The following is a 19,202-nucleotide window of genomic DNA, read 5'->3' as shown; positions in this document are numbered from 1 at the left end:
CGGGAGGTAACGTAGTACACTCATCAGGCCCTTATAAGCTAATCACACACATTCCCCACTTCCGATGTGGGACTAATGGGATATTACATTATCCCCAACTCAATTAGCTTAACGTCCTCGTCAAGGCCCGACATATCCCAGATCGAACCCTAGCATAGTGCATGTGAGGTTTAACTCAGTGGTGGCTCCACGCCGTGATGAGTTCTCTGACTCCATCCACGGGTAGCCCTTTCCTACTGCAGCCCTCTCACCCTGCCCTAATAACTCCATTTTGGTCCTCAACGGCGGACCAAAATGCTTAAGCGGGAGGTAACGTAGTACACTCATCAGGCCCTTATAAGCTAATCACACATATTCCCCACTTCCGATGTGGGACTAATGGGATATTACAGCCCGGAAGCTACTCCCCTACTTCCAGGCTCACCCGGTGGAAGTCATCACCAACCAACCACTTCAGCAGATCTTGTCTAAAATTGATGTTGCAGGATGTCTTCTCAAATGGGCGGTGGAGCTCGGCGAGCATGACGTACAATACGTGCCCAGGATCGCTATCAAAGCCCAGTCCGTGGCCGACTTCATCGCAGAATTAACCCAGATCGAGGACGTGGATCTCGAGCAACCTCCCGAAGCATGGGTCCTGCACGTCGACGGATCGGCCAACTCAAAAGGCGTCGGCGCGGGGCTAGTGCTGCTAGCTCCCGACGGGCGGTCGTTCGAGCGTTCCCTCCGCTTCGGGTTCCAAGCCACTAACAATGAGTCAGAATACGAGGCGCTCCTATCAGGACTCAGGTTGGCCCTCGAGATGCAGGTGGTCGCTATACGCGTCCTCACCGACTCGCAGCTGGTAGCCGAGCAACTCAGCGGGGGATACGAGGCTCGGGACCCGATCATGGCGAAGTACCTGTCACAGGTAAAGAACCTGACCGCCAAGTTCCCTCATTTTACATTATCCAATGTCCCGAGGGGAGAGAACGAGTGAGCCGACGCGCTAGCTAAGCTGGCGTCAAAGTCAACCCCCGAAGCCCGGCCCGAGGTCGAGGAGCTCCCTGCCCGTGCCATTGAAATCGCAGCGGTGGCCTCGGGTGGCGCGCCAATCACATGGGTACAAGAGTTGTTACGCTTCAAGCGGGACGGGACCCTTCCTCCCGACAAGGCTACGGCTCGGCGCTTGCGTTGTACGCATGCGTGGTACTCCTAGGTGAGTGGATGGCTCTATAAGCGGTCTTTCACATACCCTCTCCTACGGTGCTTGGAGCCCGACGAAGCTAGGACGGTTCTGGTTGAGGTCCACGAGTGAGTCTGTGGGGAACACATCGGCGGGCGAACCCTGGCACACAAAATACTTTGCCAAGGTTACTACTGGCCGACCATGTGCCGGGACGCAAAGGCTTATGTACAGCAGTGCAGTTCGTGCCAAGAACACGCCCGCACGCCCCGGCAGCTCGCGGTCCCGCTCACCCCCATCGATTGCGCATGGTCGTTCGCGCAGTGGGGTTTGGACCTGCTCGGACCTTTCCCCCCAGCCTCGGGACAACGGAAGTACATCATCATTGGTGTGGATTATTTCACAAAGTGGGTCGAGGCCGAACCACTATCGACGATCACGGAGCGACAAATGGAAAAGTTCGTGTGGAGGAACCTGGTGACTCGGTTTGGCTTGCCCAAAACCATCATTACAGACAATGAGCCTTAGTTCGCCGATAGAAGGTTCCGGGAGTTCTGCGCGAGCCACGGAATCCAGCTAAGGTTCAGCTCGTTAGCTTACCCTCAGACGAACGGGCTAGCAGAGGTAACCAATCGGTCCATTCTAGACGGGCTCAAAAGAAGAGTGTCCGCAGCCCGATCAACTTGGACGGACGAACTCCCGAGCGTCTTATGGTCGTTACGCACCACCCCCAAAACCGCGACTGGAGAGTCCCCCTACAGTCTCGCATTCGGAACTGAAGCTGTCTTACCGCCCGAGGTAGCTATTCCCACCCTTCGGACAAGAAACTATGACGAGAACAACGCGAGTGAAGGACTTCGAGCCGGCCTCGACATGCTCGAGGAGTGGCGTGCCGACGCATACTTGAAGGCCCTATCTTATAACAGAGCTGTCGCGAGGGTCTACAATCGGAAGGTACGACCCCGACCAGTTAAGTTAAACGGCCTGGTCTTACGCAAGACCGAAGTCGGCGACCCGACCCGAGCGAGGGGGAAGCTAGCCCCCAAATGGGAGGGACCTTATCGGGTCGTCGAGGTAATCCGACCGGGTACATACTGGCTCGCGACAATGGATGGTTCTTCTTTGCCGAGAACATTGAACGTCCATAACCTTAAGAAGTTTTTCGCCTAAGGGAAGAAGAAGTTTTTCGTCTAAGGAAGAAGAAGTTTTTCGTCTGAGGAAGAGGAAGTTTTTTCGTCCGAGGAAGAAAAAGCTTTCCGCTTAAGGGAAGAAGAAGAAGCTGGGCAAATACACGAGAGAAGAAAAATTTTCTTTCATTTAAAAAACCAAGGTTACAGGACTCGACCCTGACTTACAAAATTGACTAGCATGTCTACCTTCTTTATTACAATGGGACGTCCAAGCGGTCGTCAAAGGGGACGTCCTCGGGCATGTCTACCTCCAGATCCTCGGGGTGGGGAGTGAAGGGATCCTCCTCCACCTCGAGGCCGAGGTGACGAGCGCGGAAACGGGACGTGGCGATTCGGTATCCGTATTCAAAGGACACTCACCCCGTCCGCGTTAGCCCGAGTTCGAACCCCTCGGACTTCTTATACGCCTCGAGGAGCTCCTTATCCTTGACGGGTCGGAGACGGGCCTCCTCCGCCAGCGCTTCCGAGGCCGGCCTCATTTCGGCCTTCGCCTCCTCCAGCTTCTTGTTGAGAGCGCTCACCTCCGTCTTCGACACACGGAGCTCGGTCTGCTCCACCCTTATTGTATTCTGGAGCTCCTCGTTTGATTTCTTGGAGGCCTCGAGCTCTGACCTGAGGCGAGCCGCCTCCACCTCCGAGTCCGCCGCGTGCTTCTCGGCAGCCGCCATAGCCTCCGAGCCGGCCCCGGCTCGAGCCTCCTAGATCTAGCGGTGGAGCTCGGCGTTGCGGCTGATTAGGCCCCCGATGACCCGGCCGGCGTCACGCACCCTGTCCATCAAGGCCGTCGCGTAATGAAGGTCCTGCAAAAGGAAAGACGGGCCAGGAAGGTCAGCGTCAGACAAACGACCCCAAACGGGAAGAGAGAAGTACTTACCCAGGTCAAAGATTGGGCGGACTTGCTGAGCAGAGCCTCCGAGGGCAAGGTATACAAATCCTGAGCCATGTCGGGATGAAGCGCGCCTCGGAGGAATGTTGCGGAGGAGTCCCCTCCGTCCCACACTCTGTCCCCACGGGACAGGCCCCCCCAACGGGCAACTAGGGGGTCGCTGGCCTCCCCGATTGGGATTTCGCCCACCAACCGCGTTAGGAACGGCTCCTCGTCCCCGGCTGGCAATCGACACAGGTCACGTACGGAGGGAGGGCGCGGACCCTTCCCAGCCGCCCGCCAACTAGGCCCGGCCTCGCCCCGACGGGGGCCCACCTCAGCCCCCTTTGAAGGCGCCGCCTTCGCCTTCGCCTTCTTCCGATGGCGCCCGGCCTCGACCTCCAATGGGGCGTCCTTTGTGCCGGGCTGCAGGTCGGCTGGCAGTGCTGGGGGAGGAGCTTGCGATGCCTTGCCCCCCAAAAGCGATCGGAGGTTCACCATTTCTACAGGAGACAAGAAAAAATATTAGTACCAGGAATGAACCGCGCAAATACCCGAACCAAACGTTACTAACGTACCCAGAGGCATCGGGCTGAGACCCGCCTCGACCAGCCACTACTCGGTCATGTTCCGGAGGGCCTGGGACTTGGGGAGAATCTCTTTGAGCCTCCCCAGATCTTGGCACTCTACTTCACCCAAGCATGGGGTGGTGTTGTCAATCGCCCTCGCGGACCACCGAACCCCGAAACCCCAGTCTTGTGCGCGGCAAATGTAAAAAAACCTCCCCTTCCACCCTTTATTATTAGAAGGGGACCCCCGACTCGAAAGCCCGTCCGGGCAGATAGGAAGTAACCCCCCGAACCTTTGGAGAGGCGATAACAGGAGAGAAAGAGGTTGAGGGTGGGGGTGATATTGGCATAGTGGCATTCCCCCAGGAATACCACTAGGTAGCGCTAGGAGTTTGGCGCCACCTGAGACGGCAAAATTCGTCAGAAAGATATACAGGACACGATGAGGGGATGAAGGGGAAAGCGCAGACCCACCTCCAGGGCGTCTAAGGTCAACGCGAAACCCTTCGGGACCGGGTCATATGCCCGCTGTCCCGGTTCAGGGGCACCAAGGATGTGGTCCTCTGGGATACTATAGCGCTCCCGGAGTCCCCCAGCAAAGACCCACTCACGGTGGAGTCATTATCGTACGGCCACATCAAGGCCTCCAGGGCCCACGCCGCTTCCCCATCAGAGGATTCCACGGGGGACGTCGGAGGACATCCCCCCCCCCCCCCCCCAGTTACGTGGGAAGGGGAAGAAGGAGAGGAAGAAGAGGGCGACATCTTAACTGACCTCAACAGGAAGGTGCTACGGGGAAATGGAAGACGACGCAGGAGACGAGGAAGAAGACTGGAAAGGGGACGGCAAGACCTGAAGAGGGAGACTCAGCAGCGAAAGATAAAAGCGAAGCCGGGTGTTCGCTATTTAAAGGAGATATCCTGCCAGAACCAGCGCCCCTTCGCCTCCCGAGAATGGGCGGCAACCCACCCGCGCACGTGCGTAACCATCACGTCACGTCAGAAATGCCAAAAGACGCCCCGCCTTAATGAAAGTCTGACGTGTCAAACCTGCTGAAGCAACAACGCCCTGACGCCTCGATCTCGACACCCGAAAGCGTGCGGCGAAAGCAACCAGCTTCCCCCCCTAGAAAAGAAGTCAAATACGATAGTTTTCGACCCCCGCTGCTGCTAAGTTGGCAAGGAGGGAAAATAACATAAGCAGCTTGTCGGGCCAGCCCGCCTGCGTCATGCTCCTCGGCTCCATGCCCCCCGAGACCACACCTGCGCGACCAGCCCGCCTGCGTCGTGCTCCTCGGCCGCATGTTGCCCGAGACCACACCTGCGCTGCCAGCCCGCCTGCGTCGTGCTCCTCGACCGCATGTTGCCCGAGACCACACCTGCGCAGCCAGCCCGCCTGCGTTGTGCTCCTCGGCTCAATGCCCCCCGAAACTACACCTGCGCGGCCAGCCCGCCTGCGTCATGCTCCTCGGCTCCATGCCCCCCGAGACCACACCTGCGCGGCCAGCCCGCCTGCGTCGTGCTTCTCGGCCGCATGTTGCCCGAGACTACACCTGCGCGGCCAGCCCGCCTGCATCGTGCTTCTCGACCGCATGTTGCCCGAGACTACACCCGCGCGGCCAGCCCGCCTGTGTCGTGCTCCTCGGCTCCATGCCCCCCGAGACTACACCTGCGCGGCCAGCCCGCCTGCGTCGTGCTCCTCAACTCCATGCCCCCCGAGATCACCTCCTCGGCGCGTCCCACGCGCCCAAGGCATGCTCCTCGGTCTCATGTCGCTCGAAGGCCAACTCGGCGCGGCCTACCCGCCCGAGACTTGCTTGACCTCATGTCGCCTGAGACTACCACGGTACCGGAGGCTGAAGCCATGCCTCGGACTCCCCTCTTTTTTTACAACAACCGACGCATAGCTCCCTTCGGGGGGGGGGGGGGGGGGGAATATGATGAGGGTAATAATGGTGACATGACGCGCCACGACGTCAGCCACGCCTGGACGACACTCTGCCCGAGGAAGAGGGCAATAATGCCAACTCGATGTACGCCGACGTCACCCGCTCTTACACAACGACTTCATCGTTGCCTGACCCCGCACGCTTGGCCGAGGCAGAGGAGGACGACGACCGAGGCTCGCCCATACCCTGCGGCAGTTCGGTTCTCTACGCAACGCCAACGGCAATGTCAGACGCCATCAGAGGTACGATCCTGCTCCTGCGGGCAGGCACATCAGGTAACACTAAACTTACCTATAAATACTCCCGAGTTCTAAACGAAAAGGGGAGAGCACTTCTTCACTCGAAACTCCCTCCACATCCACTGACTTGATCGTCGAAGGGGTCGGGCCGAGCTTTCGACCCGACCTGTGTGTAGGTGCAAGGACGGGGTGCTTCTTCCCGGTGCTTCGGAAAAGCTTTCCTCTCGACGCAACGTCCCGACCGGACCACCGTGAACGGCAACCCGGACGACCTCGAGGGGGGCGTGCCAGATCTCCGTCATTCGGACCCCAACCAAACCGCGTCAGCCCCGAGGCCACGACATAAAGTTGTTTACACTAACAAATGTGACAAGCTCAAAAACAAAAAAGGATAAAAATCTCACGCGACCATCTTCTAACCGAGCTTTCCAGTGGTTTAACAATCGGATCACCCACTAATGGAAAATCACATCCGATCCTTTTCTTTTCTTTTTTTTTTCCCTTTGCGACTCACTAAATAGTTTTTTAGTTTTTCCGTACATATTTAATTACGGAACGTATCTAAGCGATGAATAGAAACATGAGGTTTCGCTCGACGATCAAAGCATGACCTACGTAACACGTTCACTAATGCCAACCGTCCTGGCCATCCGCGCGCCACCACGTGATCCGTACGGGAGCAGCCGAACTCGGTGTTCTAACTTGTGGGCCCCGTGATGGTGAGGGCCGACTGGCCAGGGCCCACCCGGCGACAATCCAGTTTGGTTTAGCTAAAATATTTTCGCTTATTTCGTGGCTCCTGATCTGGACGCGTGGCCCGCCTCGCCTCAACACCTACCCACTCTGATTCCCACAAGAACTAAAATGACGGGCTTAATTTAAACCGAAACCAACAGGAGGAAGACGAGAGAGAGGGAAATGGCGAGCGAGAAAGACGGGTATTGGATCGCAGTCGGGGCGCGGCGGTGCGACTCTTGCAAGTCCGCCCCGGCCCTGCTCTTCTGCCGTGCGGACGCTGACTACCTGTGCGGCGAGTGCGACGCGCGCTTGCACGGGGCGCGGCCGCGCCACGGGCGCGTGCGGGTGTGCGAGGTCTGCGAGCAGGCCCCCGCCAGTGTTACCTGCAAAGCCGACGCCGCCGCAATCTGCGCCGCCTGCGACGCCGACATCCACTCCGCCAACCCCCTCGCCCTCCGCCACGAACGCGCCCCCGTCGTCCCCTTCCTCGAGCCCCTCGCCTCCGCCGCCGCCTCCTGGCTCCTCCCCAATCTTTGTGCTAAAGGCTTGATGAAAAAGCCGGACGGCAAACAGGTGGACCACTTCTTCTCGGACGTAGAAACGTACGTGGATCTGGATCATGCCACCTCGTTGGACGAGCGATACCAGCAGGGAGACGGCGTCGTCCCGGTCCACGCCAAAGCTACCGTGGGGGACGGCGGTGCGCCGCCTCCCGGGCCGTTTCTCCCGCCCGATGGCGTTTTCGAGCTCGACTTGGTCGGATCCAACCCCTCCTACAGCCCCTACACCGCCGACTCTCTCAGCCACACCGTAAGGCACAAACCCTAACACAAAGAATCGAAACCAAGTTACCATGTCTTTACGAGATTTGATGTCCGTGTGGCGATCGGCGCAGGTCTCGTTCTCGGAGTTCGGGGTGGTGCCGGATGGGAACGGCGGCGGAGCCAAGTGGGCGACGGTGGACGTGGCTGGCGGAGGGGGAGGTAGGGCAGCGGATCGGAAGGCGAGGGTGATGCGATACCGGGAGAAGAGGAAGAGCCGGCGGTTCGAGAAAACGATCAGGTACGCGTCCCGGAAGGCGTACGCGGAGACGCGGCCGCGGATCAAGGGGAGGTTCGTGAAGCGGTCGGAGATCGAGGCGTTGGAGGTCGGCCATAAGCACTCGTCAGAGATGCGGGTGGCGTTCATGGTGGATCCCGGCTATGGCGTGGTGCCCTCGTTTTGACGACTCTCTCTGGGCCTGTATTATGTATTTGTCGATGGTATTAAGGGGGTGGGGGGTTATGTTTAGCTCTTTTTTGCCCCCTTCTCCCCTGCATTAGGTGTATATTATTACCACTAATATGTCTCTAAATGGGGTTCTGTTATTTCATCCACGAAGCGGATGCGTGCGTGCGTGCTTTTGCTCCCCGACTCCGGTGAGTGCTTTCGGCCTCTTGAGATCTATAACTGGCAGCCTATTGGTGCCGAATAAAAGACCGATGATCGATCCTTTTAGACTGGGGGTTGCAACAAAGTAAGACTATTAGTCACATGCTCACCACTATGCTAAGCTTTTGGGTTCCTTTTCCGTGGAAAAGAAGATAGAAGATATGACACGGTGTTTAATATGAGGTTTCCTCCAAGTGAACGACGGAGAGATGATTGATTCCAGTCCTCGGAAGCCACTGGACCAATCCCTGACATGAAATTTTGGATTAGGCAATCAGCTGACAAACGAAGTTTAAAAGCAGTGTTTGTTCAAAGTGTGGTCTAATAAAAAAGTGCGGCATGGTTTTTGTTTTGGTGTTTTTTTGTTTTTGGTTTGTGATTCGAGACACCTATCCACGAGGCCCAAACGACCGGAAACGACGGCCCATTAATTAGCCATTACACTGATTTGGGCCTACTGACGTACAACTGCTAAATAGGTCAGAACAGGATATGTTAGGGCACAAACTTATAGAGGTCCCCATAACGCCGTTAGCGGTCCGTTTTAATTGTAGCTATGGGTCCTCAGCGTCTTTACGAACGACCTTTCCAGCCGTCGCATGCCCCAGTTATTAGCATGCACCTTTCTGTCGGCCACCATCTGCCTCGCTATCTCCTTCGCCACCAACTCTCCAATACCACCAAACCAACCATCAGCAACCCGCTTAACCACACGTCTCGTTCTAATCCATAGGATTTGGGGCGCATTTATTGTCAGGACATCCTGTAAATAAATTACTGTGGGTTTCGACAGAGGATTTCAAGTGGGGAATTCGGGCCCACGGGAAATGGTTGAGCGAGGCGGGCGGCCCAAGATTTGTAACTGACGCAACACTGCTTTCAATATTTGTCGCGTCCCCCCACGCATCCGCTGCATGCACCCGTCTTCGCTACCAGAAAGATAAGATTTGCATGGCATAGGATAGCCGCTTTCACTGCATCAGTATGCATGCATTGTCCGACCAAGCACCGATTTCCGATCGATATGTGCCGACGATCGTTTTATACACATATGCTTAGTTACATTATTTATATCTCGATTTGTCACGCGAGGTGACATCGTCCTGGCAATTAACAGCGAAAGAGAGACGTTCACGAGGCCACACGGGAGTGAGTCGAGACACGTATCGCAATGACACTCGACACGATCGCTTCTCCGCCACGCGGAGCTTTCCACACCCCAACAAATGTAACAGCCTGTAAAAGGCATTCTTTCCTGACGACAGCTGCACGCCCTCGTCTCTCCGCATCCGCACGCCAAACGCCCTCTCCCCATCCAAACCCGTGCACGTCACGTGGCGTGCAACCCCCTCCCCTCGTCTCAGCCGAACAACGGCGGTGAGCATAACAACGGGAATATTCGAGGCTGTTTCCACCCTGCGCAATCCAAAGCTCGGTTCTCGCTCGCAGTCAGAAGGCCTCGAATGATCCACACATCGTCTCTTCGCATAGAAGAGAAGGCCTTCGAATGATCATGGAACAAATGCTCATTCAAATATCACTCTAGAATTTACACTCCCGACTCATGCAGAATACGCCTAAAAAGACGCTACAAACAAACTCAAATCGGTCAAGGACAACAAAGCAAAGAACACATCTCCGGCTACTGTTCTTGGTTTTGGCTTCGGCGTGGGCTGCCGTCACCTTCCATCTGGATACGAACACTGATGGGTGAAGGTACCGCTCCCTCCTGCTGCTTGTTTTCTCCGTCGATGTTCTTGTCGGCATCAGTACGGTTGTCCACGGCGCGGCTGGCGATGGGGATGGCGAGGAAGGTGGGGGTGCAGTCGCCGGCCATGATGACGAATAACCGCTCCTCGGGGAAGGCGGGGTCCTTCCCGGAGGAGGCGTCGTCGTGCTTCTCGTGGTCAGATTGTTCGGTGCCGTCACCGGACTCCAGGAAACTGGAAAGCTTCCAGTAGGAGCAGGCAAGAATGAGTAGGGCTAGCGCTACGAGGCCCATCATCGCCGCCAGCCCGCCGAAGAGGTAGGGAACCGGGGAGTGCCATGCCGAGTGAGGCACCCCGTGGGCGTAGGCCGGCGCTGCTGCCGTCGTTGCGCCGTTGTTCCCATGGAAACCGTCTCCTGTTCCCATACTGCTTGCTCTCTTTGATCCCCCCAGAGAGAGAGAGAGAGAGAGAGAGAGAGGCGGTGACTTGGGGATGAGGAAACCCGGGAGGATGCACCGAGGAATTTATAAGTCAGACCTAGTGCTGCGCAATATGTGGCTAAACGAGGAAGGGACCTGTTTCTACTTGGTTTTACTGATTCCCTTATTTATCTTTCGATGATATTTGGCCTTTATATGTAAGCATATTTAGTTGACAGCAACATATATATATGTATATATATATATACATATATATATATATATATTATACATTTATATTACGTTAAAAAAATATAATCTAAATATCTTGCAACAGTTAGCACTTTCAAAGTATGTGGTAAATAAAAGAAGCATTATTATATTACAACATATAATGGTGAACCGAGTAATAAGTAAATGGGCATATAAAAGTAAGTACCTTTTCTTCTCTATTTCTCTGTGTAATATCGTGACAAGTAAACTTAGTACACTTATTGTTACGGGTGACATTCGTAGCACAGGTAAACTTAAAAGGACATGCATCCAATGATGAGGAAGCGTATGGTCAAAGAATGCGAAAAAGTTGTGCTTGAGACATAAACCGTGCCGGTAATCCTTACGGCATGCATACAATTAAAGGACGCTGGAAGCAGCAAACATATGTGCCCTTCATCGCGTAGCACAAGATGAATCACTTTGTGGATACATTAAGTTAAGATATAGGGAATTCTTCGTGCGCCATCATGGCCAGGTACGGTGGGATGATGGAACGGGGTGTCGATGGAGGGAAGGGACGAGAGCAGATAAAAGGAGCCAACACAATGATTCAGCCAACGGGACGGTGGGCTCGCATGCTGTCTCTGTCTCATCACTACTCGGTCTTCCTTCTGCCGATGGAGTATCTGAATTCCCGGGAAGCGAAGGCATTAGAGTTTGCTGATTGCACGGGACGATGTGAACAAAGAGGAGACGGACTCCACCACATCTGGCCTCATTAATGGCGAAACGGAAGCCCATGGCTCGGAGCCACACCTGGCCGACTGTTGTTGGAGCTCACATTTCCTCATCCCTCTCGAACTCTGCCTGCTTTTAGGTTGGGTAGTTGCGTGTAGATATGGGTATGAAGCATTGACCACCCTCACCCTCACCCTCACCCTCACCACCCTCTCTCAGATTTGCTAATCCTCGTCAGCTTTCCACTGGTTCTGAACTCAAATCGAAGGTGGGATAAGCTTATATCGCCATCCTCGCGGGCCCCACAGCTTTATCGTTTGCCTGCCACCCAAGTCGAGCGTCCACGCAAGACAATCACTATGAGACCGGGGGACGCCATCTTCGCTTTCTCAGGTCTATCAACGAAAAGGGTAGGCAGAGAAGACAATTCAAAAGTGACATCCTTTTTCTCATCGCGGGGACGACACACTTCGTCCTGTAATAATCTATGGGATCTCAGCATCTCGACTCTGCAATAATCGATGGGATCAAACAGTACCGTGGCAAATTTGGACGACACAGCGTTGCCAAACTTTATGGGACACCTGAGGCCACTTCCTGTGGTTGCTTGTTGCCGCAACGCTCGACGTGGAGGATAAAGGAGGTCGAATCGGAAGTCACTACAACGACTCAATCCAATTTCTTACTGGCCTTCTTAATCTTTAATTTCTGGCATATATTTTGAGCTTTTCAGATGTGAAAAAGCATATATATATATATATATATATATATATATATATATATATATATATATATATATATATATATATATATTGAGATCCATAGGATGATTCTTAAAGAGTGCGAGGCATTGAGCATACCTTCCAAGAACTCTTATAATACGTGACATGAAGATAAAAGAAATATTTAATTAATGGAAATTGACAGGATCAGGATCAGCTAATCCTCCTCCCACTTTCTAGGGGACTCGGAATGAAGTGGAATCAAGCTGGGGTGTGTGCATTATGTACAGCATACATCTTTTGCCTGTGAGTGATGTGATATATGAACAGAACTAAAACAGCTACTAAAATTTTGATGTTCATCGTCATGCAACTCGACAGTGGATTGGATTGGACAATCCAGAGTTGGATTATGATCTAGAGTTGGGCCATATGTTGATAGGTTGGATCAAGTTGGATTCGGGGTCGGCCTTTGGAGTGATCTCAACCCAGAGAGACGCAGGAGTTGGATTTGGAGAATTTGGTGGCTCAAACCTGCAGTACGTCAACATCATCGGAGAGAATGAAGGATCACAGTTTCATGCTCTTCTAATTGACTGACCATACTAATTCGTGTAAATTATGCATTTAAAATGGGAATCATAGAGGTCTCATCCAACCGATGCTAATGTTTATGTGATGGAGTCACCACCGTTCCAATGGGGTTTACTGTAAAAGCTTCTACTATACGAGTTATTATCCGCCTTCGTATTATGAATCTCTGTAGCAGTTTTACGTGGTTTGGCCGACACGACAATCCGCCAACTTTGCCGGCCATCTCTTGCAAAGTGATTATTAGTTCTTTAGCGTCCATGACAGGACGTCGAGGAGGAGGAGGACACGCATCCCTTTCCAACATCCAATTATCCTGTTTTAATTGGTCCATCGTCTGAGCTCACCTCCTCCGTACCTCTCCATGTGGGTTACAGAAGAAACATCCAAATCCAAGGAGAGGCAACCTTCACATGGGACGGCCATACGCTTGCTAAGCGATGGGCTTTGCCTTTTATTGAACCCACCGCCCCCGTCAACCTCAGGCTTCACTGTAACCCCTTGTTGCCATGTCTCCCTTGGCTGCTGCTTCTTCCTCCGTCCTTCCTGTCCTCCACACACAGTTGCACTCCCCATGGGATAAGTAAACATCAGAATGAAGCTGTAACCACACACCAAGATGTGATCAAGATTCTCTTTTCCGACATGGCTGCTGCCCATGCACTGTGGGAAGCAAGCATAAAGGCAATGGATGGAAGCACATATACTACAGATCGGAGCAGGTCATCCTCTGCTCATCTTGAAATGTCCGAGGGTCTCGTCTTGTTGGGAAGGAATCAGCCTTCCTAGATTGTGGTGGTGATGCACGTTGCCCATTTAAACTACTATTTATTTATTTATTTATTGATGTATGGACCCAAGCTCATCGCTGTGGCCAATGCCCACTGTTCCAATCATACGTAGAAGGGGCCATGGAGACGGAGAAAGACGGTTCTTGGTTGATTCCAGTGTTCAAGCCTCGAAGATGTTGTTGCTGTTCATGAACTTTGAGCTTATGCTGAAAGGTCTTGGGATGTGTCTCTACCACCATCCTTCTCTTTTCCTCCCAACTCTTCACAAAAAACTATACACATAAAGAGTGTTTGTAGCGATTTCTTCTTGTTGATTAGTAGCTTTGGTAAGTGATGAAGAGTCCATTACACATCTTGTTTAACTCTTGAATTCTGCAACAACAACACAAAAAAGAAAACACTTGACCACTCTCTACCCACACTTAGATGTGTGGGGATGAGTTGATTGATCGAGGGTGGCTGCCCCCACAGCTCATTTAATGATTTGTATGTGCCAAAAAAATCAAGGTATCCTGTGACACTCCTCTGCTTGGAGCGTGTAAAGATTGAATCTAACTCGGGTGCTGCTCTGGGATACATCCTGAACATGGTATTGAAGACCACAGCAAAAGAGTGATGTTAAGAACGCTAATGTTCTGAACAAAATGAACCAAAAGAATATCGATGAACATACAACGAGTATTCTTAGCGTGATGAGTTTATATGGGTGTTTAATCTTCTCCAACCTGCTATACCTATCGACAGTCGAGTTCTTCCTCTTGACGTGAACTCACTACTCCTCTAACGAGTTACGAGAAATATACACATATATCCTCCAAAAAAAAATGAAGTTTCTAGAGCCCATCAACTGCCATGGCCATCATCAACGGCGATGGCAACCGTCGTCGGCAGCCAATCCTTGACGCAGCTCCTCTGCACTCGGTCTTCCTTCCCTGTGGATAGCCGAGCGACTACCACCCGGCCACCGACTTGCGGATGATCCTTCAGCTGCCTCAAGCTAGGGGCCAACACTCTCTCGGCCCAGTCATCAAAAGCCGCACCGCTGAGCCATAAACCACCAACGATTCGGTCGACAGCATCCTCGTCGATCTTTATTGCTCGCCCTTTGCCCATTATGGCGGTAAATTTCACGGATATGGACTCGGCTACGTTCCTTCTCAGCGTGACAAAGTCCACCGGCTTGAATGTTACAGCTTCATCCACCAATTCCACCAGTTCTGAGGCCAAGGACGACGTCGAACACTTGCTGACCAGCCTGCCCTTATCGTATTCACGCTCACTGGTGAGGTCGCTCGAGTTCCATGATCCCTCCCCGGACTCTGAATCGATTCCAGAAGCTAGATTCAGATCGAGCGATAGGTTGGTGCCAACCAACGACTCCGTTCTCAGCTTAATCGGCTGATCATCTTCACATAGCCAAGTTGGACGACGTTTCCCGGGCCTCTCCCCTGCTGTAATCTCCAGTTCCAGGCCACGATAAGCTGAATCCAGTATCCTTTCCTCACGCTTGAGGAGTGGGTAATAGGAGCTCTTCAGCTCTTCCGGCAGCCAGTTTGCGGTAAGGACAAAGATAACACTCCCCATGCTGACCTCCCGGCCGTATGAATCGGGCAGGCGGCCCCTCTCTATCGCCTGCTTAATCTTACCCTGTAGGAGCATGTCCGCTTGATCTACGTCCTCGAGCACGATCACCGAGAACGGGTTTCGCCGGACCGCCTCCACGACTCGGTCCACGGATGTCCTCCCACGGAAGCTCAAATTGGATTCTCCATCGTTGCCGCAGGTGCACGAAGCACGTCCAAAGTTAATGACGGTAGGTCCAACGCCAAACACCAGCTCCGATAGAGCACCTGCCATCTTCCTCTTACCAACCTTGTCGGGCCCAACGAGAAGAAGCCAAGTATCACCTTTACCACCACCACTCCGCCGCTTTCCGTTCACAGACTTGCATTGCATGACAACGGTAGCGATGGCTGATGCTGCTTCCTGCTGCCAACTGACTTTCTCGGAAAGCCCCTTGAATAGCCTCTTGAACATGTCGATGTCCAAATTGCCGGCAATTTTAGCGCTCTGCTGCACAGAGAAAGCGTCCTGCATGCATCCGGTGAAATCCTTGAGGAGCTCTTTATGGATTGTGTCCGATGAAGAATCGGCAACCTTGGAGCTCCCAAGGACCAAGTCGGTTTTCACTGGGCTCCCCGAAGGGCTGGTAGGCTGCTTGGCTGCATCCCTGTTCTGGTTGCTTGCCAACTGAAGGGGAGAGAGGCATCGAGATAGCGTGGACATGGGCTCAGATGGTGGATGTGGTCTCAACACGCTTGAAGTCTTTGACGGAGCCGGAGCCAAAGGCAGCTTGGAGGCGAGGTGCAACTGATGGATGTTGGGATGAAGACGGGAACATGTCTCACACCATCGCTTGAGCAGCTCTTCTTCCATGGACTACACCACAATATCGTTCAATTGTAAAGCTGCAATAAGTAATACGAAATTGACGTGATTGCGCATCGTGATATGTCACCAATCGAATCGAAACCTGAAGAGGAGCTGATGAAAATTCGGTGCCGCCTCGCAGCCACTGAGGTAATGTCTGACCCGCCTCCGTCTTTGTAGTGTAGTCAGACTCCTTGGCGACGAGCTTCGCCAGATCGAGCTCGTATCTCTCCAGACAGAGAGGGCAGAGGGTTGTCCTTTGCGAAGGAATGGTGCTCTCGGGTGGTCGACTTGAGGCTACAGCAGCGGCACTCATCCCCATTAAACCTTTCGCTGGCGCTGAAGTCCCCACAGAGTCGCCAAGCACGCCACTGCTCTCGGGCCTACAATTCGAATCAAGAAGAGGCTTAGTTCAACCTTCACTTCACTGTGTTGGTCTTCACACCACCACAAGATCTTGAAGAAAAGGGGAGAAAAATGGAGAATAAGCAGCAATACTATATGCAACTGCAAGAACTACTGTTCTTGAGCTCCTTAATTCATTCAGAAGAATCCACGACAGTAAAATCCTTCCTAGAATGAGGGCAAGAAGGTATTCGACAACCAAATCCCAACGCTGTCGAATTCATCCTACAAGATTAGATATTTCCACCGTAATAAGCGCAAGGACTCCCGACAGATAGACATGAACCGTCCATCAATGGATTTCCAGATGAAGAAACTGCAGAACTAAATGCAGTCGAAATGGTTGATTTAAGGATGCTGAAGTCGATGAGGCAAAGAGGAGCGGCATATAATAACCATCAGTAGGCAAGAAAGATCTCACCTTGGGAACATATTGGGGTGGGATGATCTCGGCGCGATCGGTACCGCCTGGAGATCCCAATCCTTCTCCATTGTCGGGTGGTACACTTGGCACCGGAGGTAGGTCGCAGAAGCTGCTGCGCCGACGAGCCACACCCGACCGCCATCGGCGAACCTCTTCAATAGTCTACCCATTTCCTCCACCGCAGCCCGGCCAACCTCTGAGACGACCGGCTTCGGCAGCTGCATTGGGCCAGAGCCCGCCGAGACGGCGGGGCTCTCTACGAGCCATTTGAGGTCTCCCAGGTCGAGAATCACACCGCGGCCGTTGCCGCAAATCATGGACTCGATTGAGCTGGTGAGCTCTCTGATTTTAATGGTGATCTGTGATTGGTCTGGGGAGGTGGTGGCGATTTCCTTTCCGAATGGGATAACTCGGGTGTTCCGCAGCAGCGACGGGCCGTCGTCGGATTGAATCCTTCGTAGCACTTCTCTCATCAAGGCATCGGGATTGCAGTCTCCAACGGGGATGGGGTTCCGCTTTTGGGATCTCAAGAGGATATCCAAGACCCGCTTCACGTCCTCCGTCCGCGGCTGATCGCCGCAACCTTCGACTGAGGTTGGGACGTTGCAGGCATTGTTGTTCTTGCGCTGCTGGAGGCGGGGATTCATGTACAGGTTGCGGAAGGGGGCGGCACTGCTAGTTAGACCGGGAACGAGAGAGGCGACGGGAGAAGGAGAGACGGTGGCAAGAGAAGCAATGAATGGCGGGGAAGCGGAGGCGGCGGTGGCAGCAGAAGAGGAGGAAGAGAGAGATTGCTCGACGACCGCTTTGGCGGCGGTGGAGGTGAAGCTGGCCTCGCGCATCACGCGGCTGACGGAGGGATCGTCGAGGATCGACATGAGGAGCTGCTCCAGCTCGACCTTGACTGCGAGGAGCGGCTGCTGCTGTTGCTCAGGGCATCCGCGGCGCTGGTTGGCCTGGGCGCGCTTCAGGGCCGCCATGAGTGCGTTGGAGATGGGAGGCTCCGCGAGAGCGGCGGCCCTGCTGCCGCCGTCAGCGCCGGGATTGGAGGCAGGGAGGCGGTCGAGGGCGACGGAGAAGCAAAGCTCGAGGGCGCGGCACTGCAGAGGGTGAGAGGACTGTGGATGGGAACGGATGCAGGCCTGGCGGAGGAGGCCGGAGGGGGCGGCGAGGAAGGTGGCAGCGACGTGGAGCGGCGTCGTCTGCCCGTGGTTCCGCCGAGCAGCCTCAGCGATAGAGCAGGTGAGGACGCTCGCCGCCTCCGGCGTCAGCGTCTGCTGGATCGTGCTCAAACCCGCCCTCATCTCCTCTCCCTCTGTCTCTCTCTCTCTCTCTCTCTCCCACCCTCTTCTAATCAACCAAACACATGGGAAATAATCTTCCGGTTGCCAAAAATCTCAACTTTTCCAGCTTAAGACCAATAAGACTCCATTAAAAAAACCAGTCTTTCCTTTACCTCCACCCTGCTTCTATTCAGTGATCGAGAAACAAATGAACAAAGAAAGACGGACGGATTTATCAGAGGATAAAAGAAAGCTCCGGATGAAGAATTTCAATCAGAAGAAACCATGTCTGAACATGCCGAGGTTGTGAGAGAACAACTGATGGAACAAAGATAAGGCAAGAACAGACAGCACAAGAAAGCTAGCCCAAATTTTCTCCTTTGCTTCCAATAGGAGATGGTACCGACGTAAAGAGGAAGGAAGATGAGGGAGGTGGAATGGAATCTTCTTCTCTCATTTTGCTGCTCATTCCATTTTCCTGTTCACCTCTGAATGGATCTGCTTGCGAACTGCAAAAACAAAAAAAGGCATAACTCAGAGAGAGAGAGAGAGGATTTTTGGGACGATGGAGTTGGCTTTCTACGAAACAAAACAAAAGCCATTCCGTCGTCACCCCCTTAGCCCACCAAAGTAAAGCATCTCTCTCTCTCTCTCTCTCCTCTTTTTCCCCTCATTACTTGTACAATCCAGTCTATCTTTTTCCCTTCAATTACTTGTCGCATTGTGATGCGGTTATATTGAAGTACTGTTGACATAATCTCTGCGCTTTCCTCAACTGCTGATCCCTTTTTACTCCCACTATTCTTCCTTTTCTTCTCGTCAACATCCTTCCATTTCTCCCAGCTTCGCCTTCCGACTGCTGACCGCAGTCTTACTCTGCCTTCCTTCCCAAACTCTCAATGCACATTTCCTATTGATTTCTTTCTCTCCCCTGCCTGGAAACATGGACACCATTGTCTTCTCTCACTAGTTTATACAAAGTGCCGTTAATTAACAACGGAAACACATGATTAGATTTTAATATTGCTTGTTGCAGTAATCCTTATCACCACTAAGAAATCATCATCATCATCATGATTCCCCCCCCCCGCCCCCTCTCAGTTCCACCACCCTGCCGCCACGCCATGAAGCCCGCGCCCGCCCGCACGCTCATCTCTCTCTCTCGTCCGTTCTCCTGCCCTTTTACGCGTCCATCGAGGCCCTCGGTAAGGCCAGGAGTGGAGCTACGTGCACACACATCTTCTGTTCTCCCCTGCCATGTTCTCAGCTTTTCATGTCCAACTCTGCTTTTCCCCTCTCCTCCTCCGCTTGCCCACTTTTGGGATGTGA

General features: G+C 53.4%; 3 protein-coding genes across 4 annotated transcripts; 1 reads left to right on the top strand and 2 right to left on the bottom strand.

The window, feature by feature from the left end:
• The first annotated feature begins 6,857 nt into the window (after positions 1-6,857).
• Positions 6,858-8,090, top strand: LOC103974370 (zinc finger protein CONSTANS-LIKE 3). Its single transcript, XM_009389184.3, has 2 exons — positions 6,858-7,524; positions 7,610-8,090. Exons 1-2 carry the CDS (start codon positions 6,895-6,897, stop codon positions 7,937-7,939), a joined length of 960 nt encoding a protein of 319 aa, XP_009387459.2. The 5' UTR covers positions 6,858-6,894; the 3' UTR covers positions 7,940-8,090.
• Positions 8,091-9,653: 1,563 nt separating this feature from the next.
• Positions 9,654-10,370, bottom strand: LOC103974369 (protein GLUTAMINE DUMPER 2-like). Its single transcript, XM_009389183.3, has one exon. The coding sequence runs from the start codon at positions 10,277-10,279 to the stop codon at positions 9,788-9,790; it is 492 nt and encodes a 163-aa protein (XP_009387458.2). The 5' UTR covers positions 10,280-10,370; the 3' UTR covers positions 9,654-9,787.
• A 3,594-nt stretch (positions 10,371-13,964) lies between these two features.
• On the bottom strand, positions 13,965-18,522 carry LOC135622632 (protein SMAX1-like). 2 transcript variants are annotated; one of them, XM_065124646.1, is made up of 3 exons: positions 16,588-18,522; positions 15,850-16,144; positions 13,965-15,770 (listed from the first exon to the last, which is right to left on the bottom strand). In XM_065124646.1, the coding sequence occupies exons 1-3, from the start codon at positions 17,892-17,894 to the stop codon at positions 14,175-14,177; spliced, it is 3,198 nt and encodes a 1,065-aa protein (XP_064980718.1). In that variant the 5' UTR covers positions 17,895-18,522; the 3' UTR covers positions 13,965-14,174. The 2 variants fall into 2 exon arrangements, with proteins under 2 accessions (XP_064980718.1, XP_064980725.1); XM_065124653.1 differs by having other exon boundaries at positions 15,865-16,144; positions 16,588-18,520.
• Between the last annotated feature and the right edge of the window lie 680 nt (positions 18,523-19,202).

The sequence above is a fragment of the Musa acuminata genome, chromosome BXJ1-3, assembly GCF_036884655.1.
Source record: "Musa acuminata AAA Group cultivar baxijiao chromosome BXJ1-3, Cavendish_Baxijiao_AAA, whole genome shotgun sequence".
NCBI lineage: Eukaryota > Viridiplantae > Streptophyta > Magnoliopsida > Zingiberales > Musaceae > Musa > Musa acuminata.
This window is presented reverse-complemented; position numbering and strand designations above follow the sequence as displayed.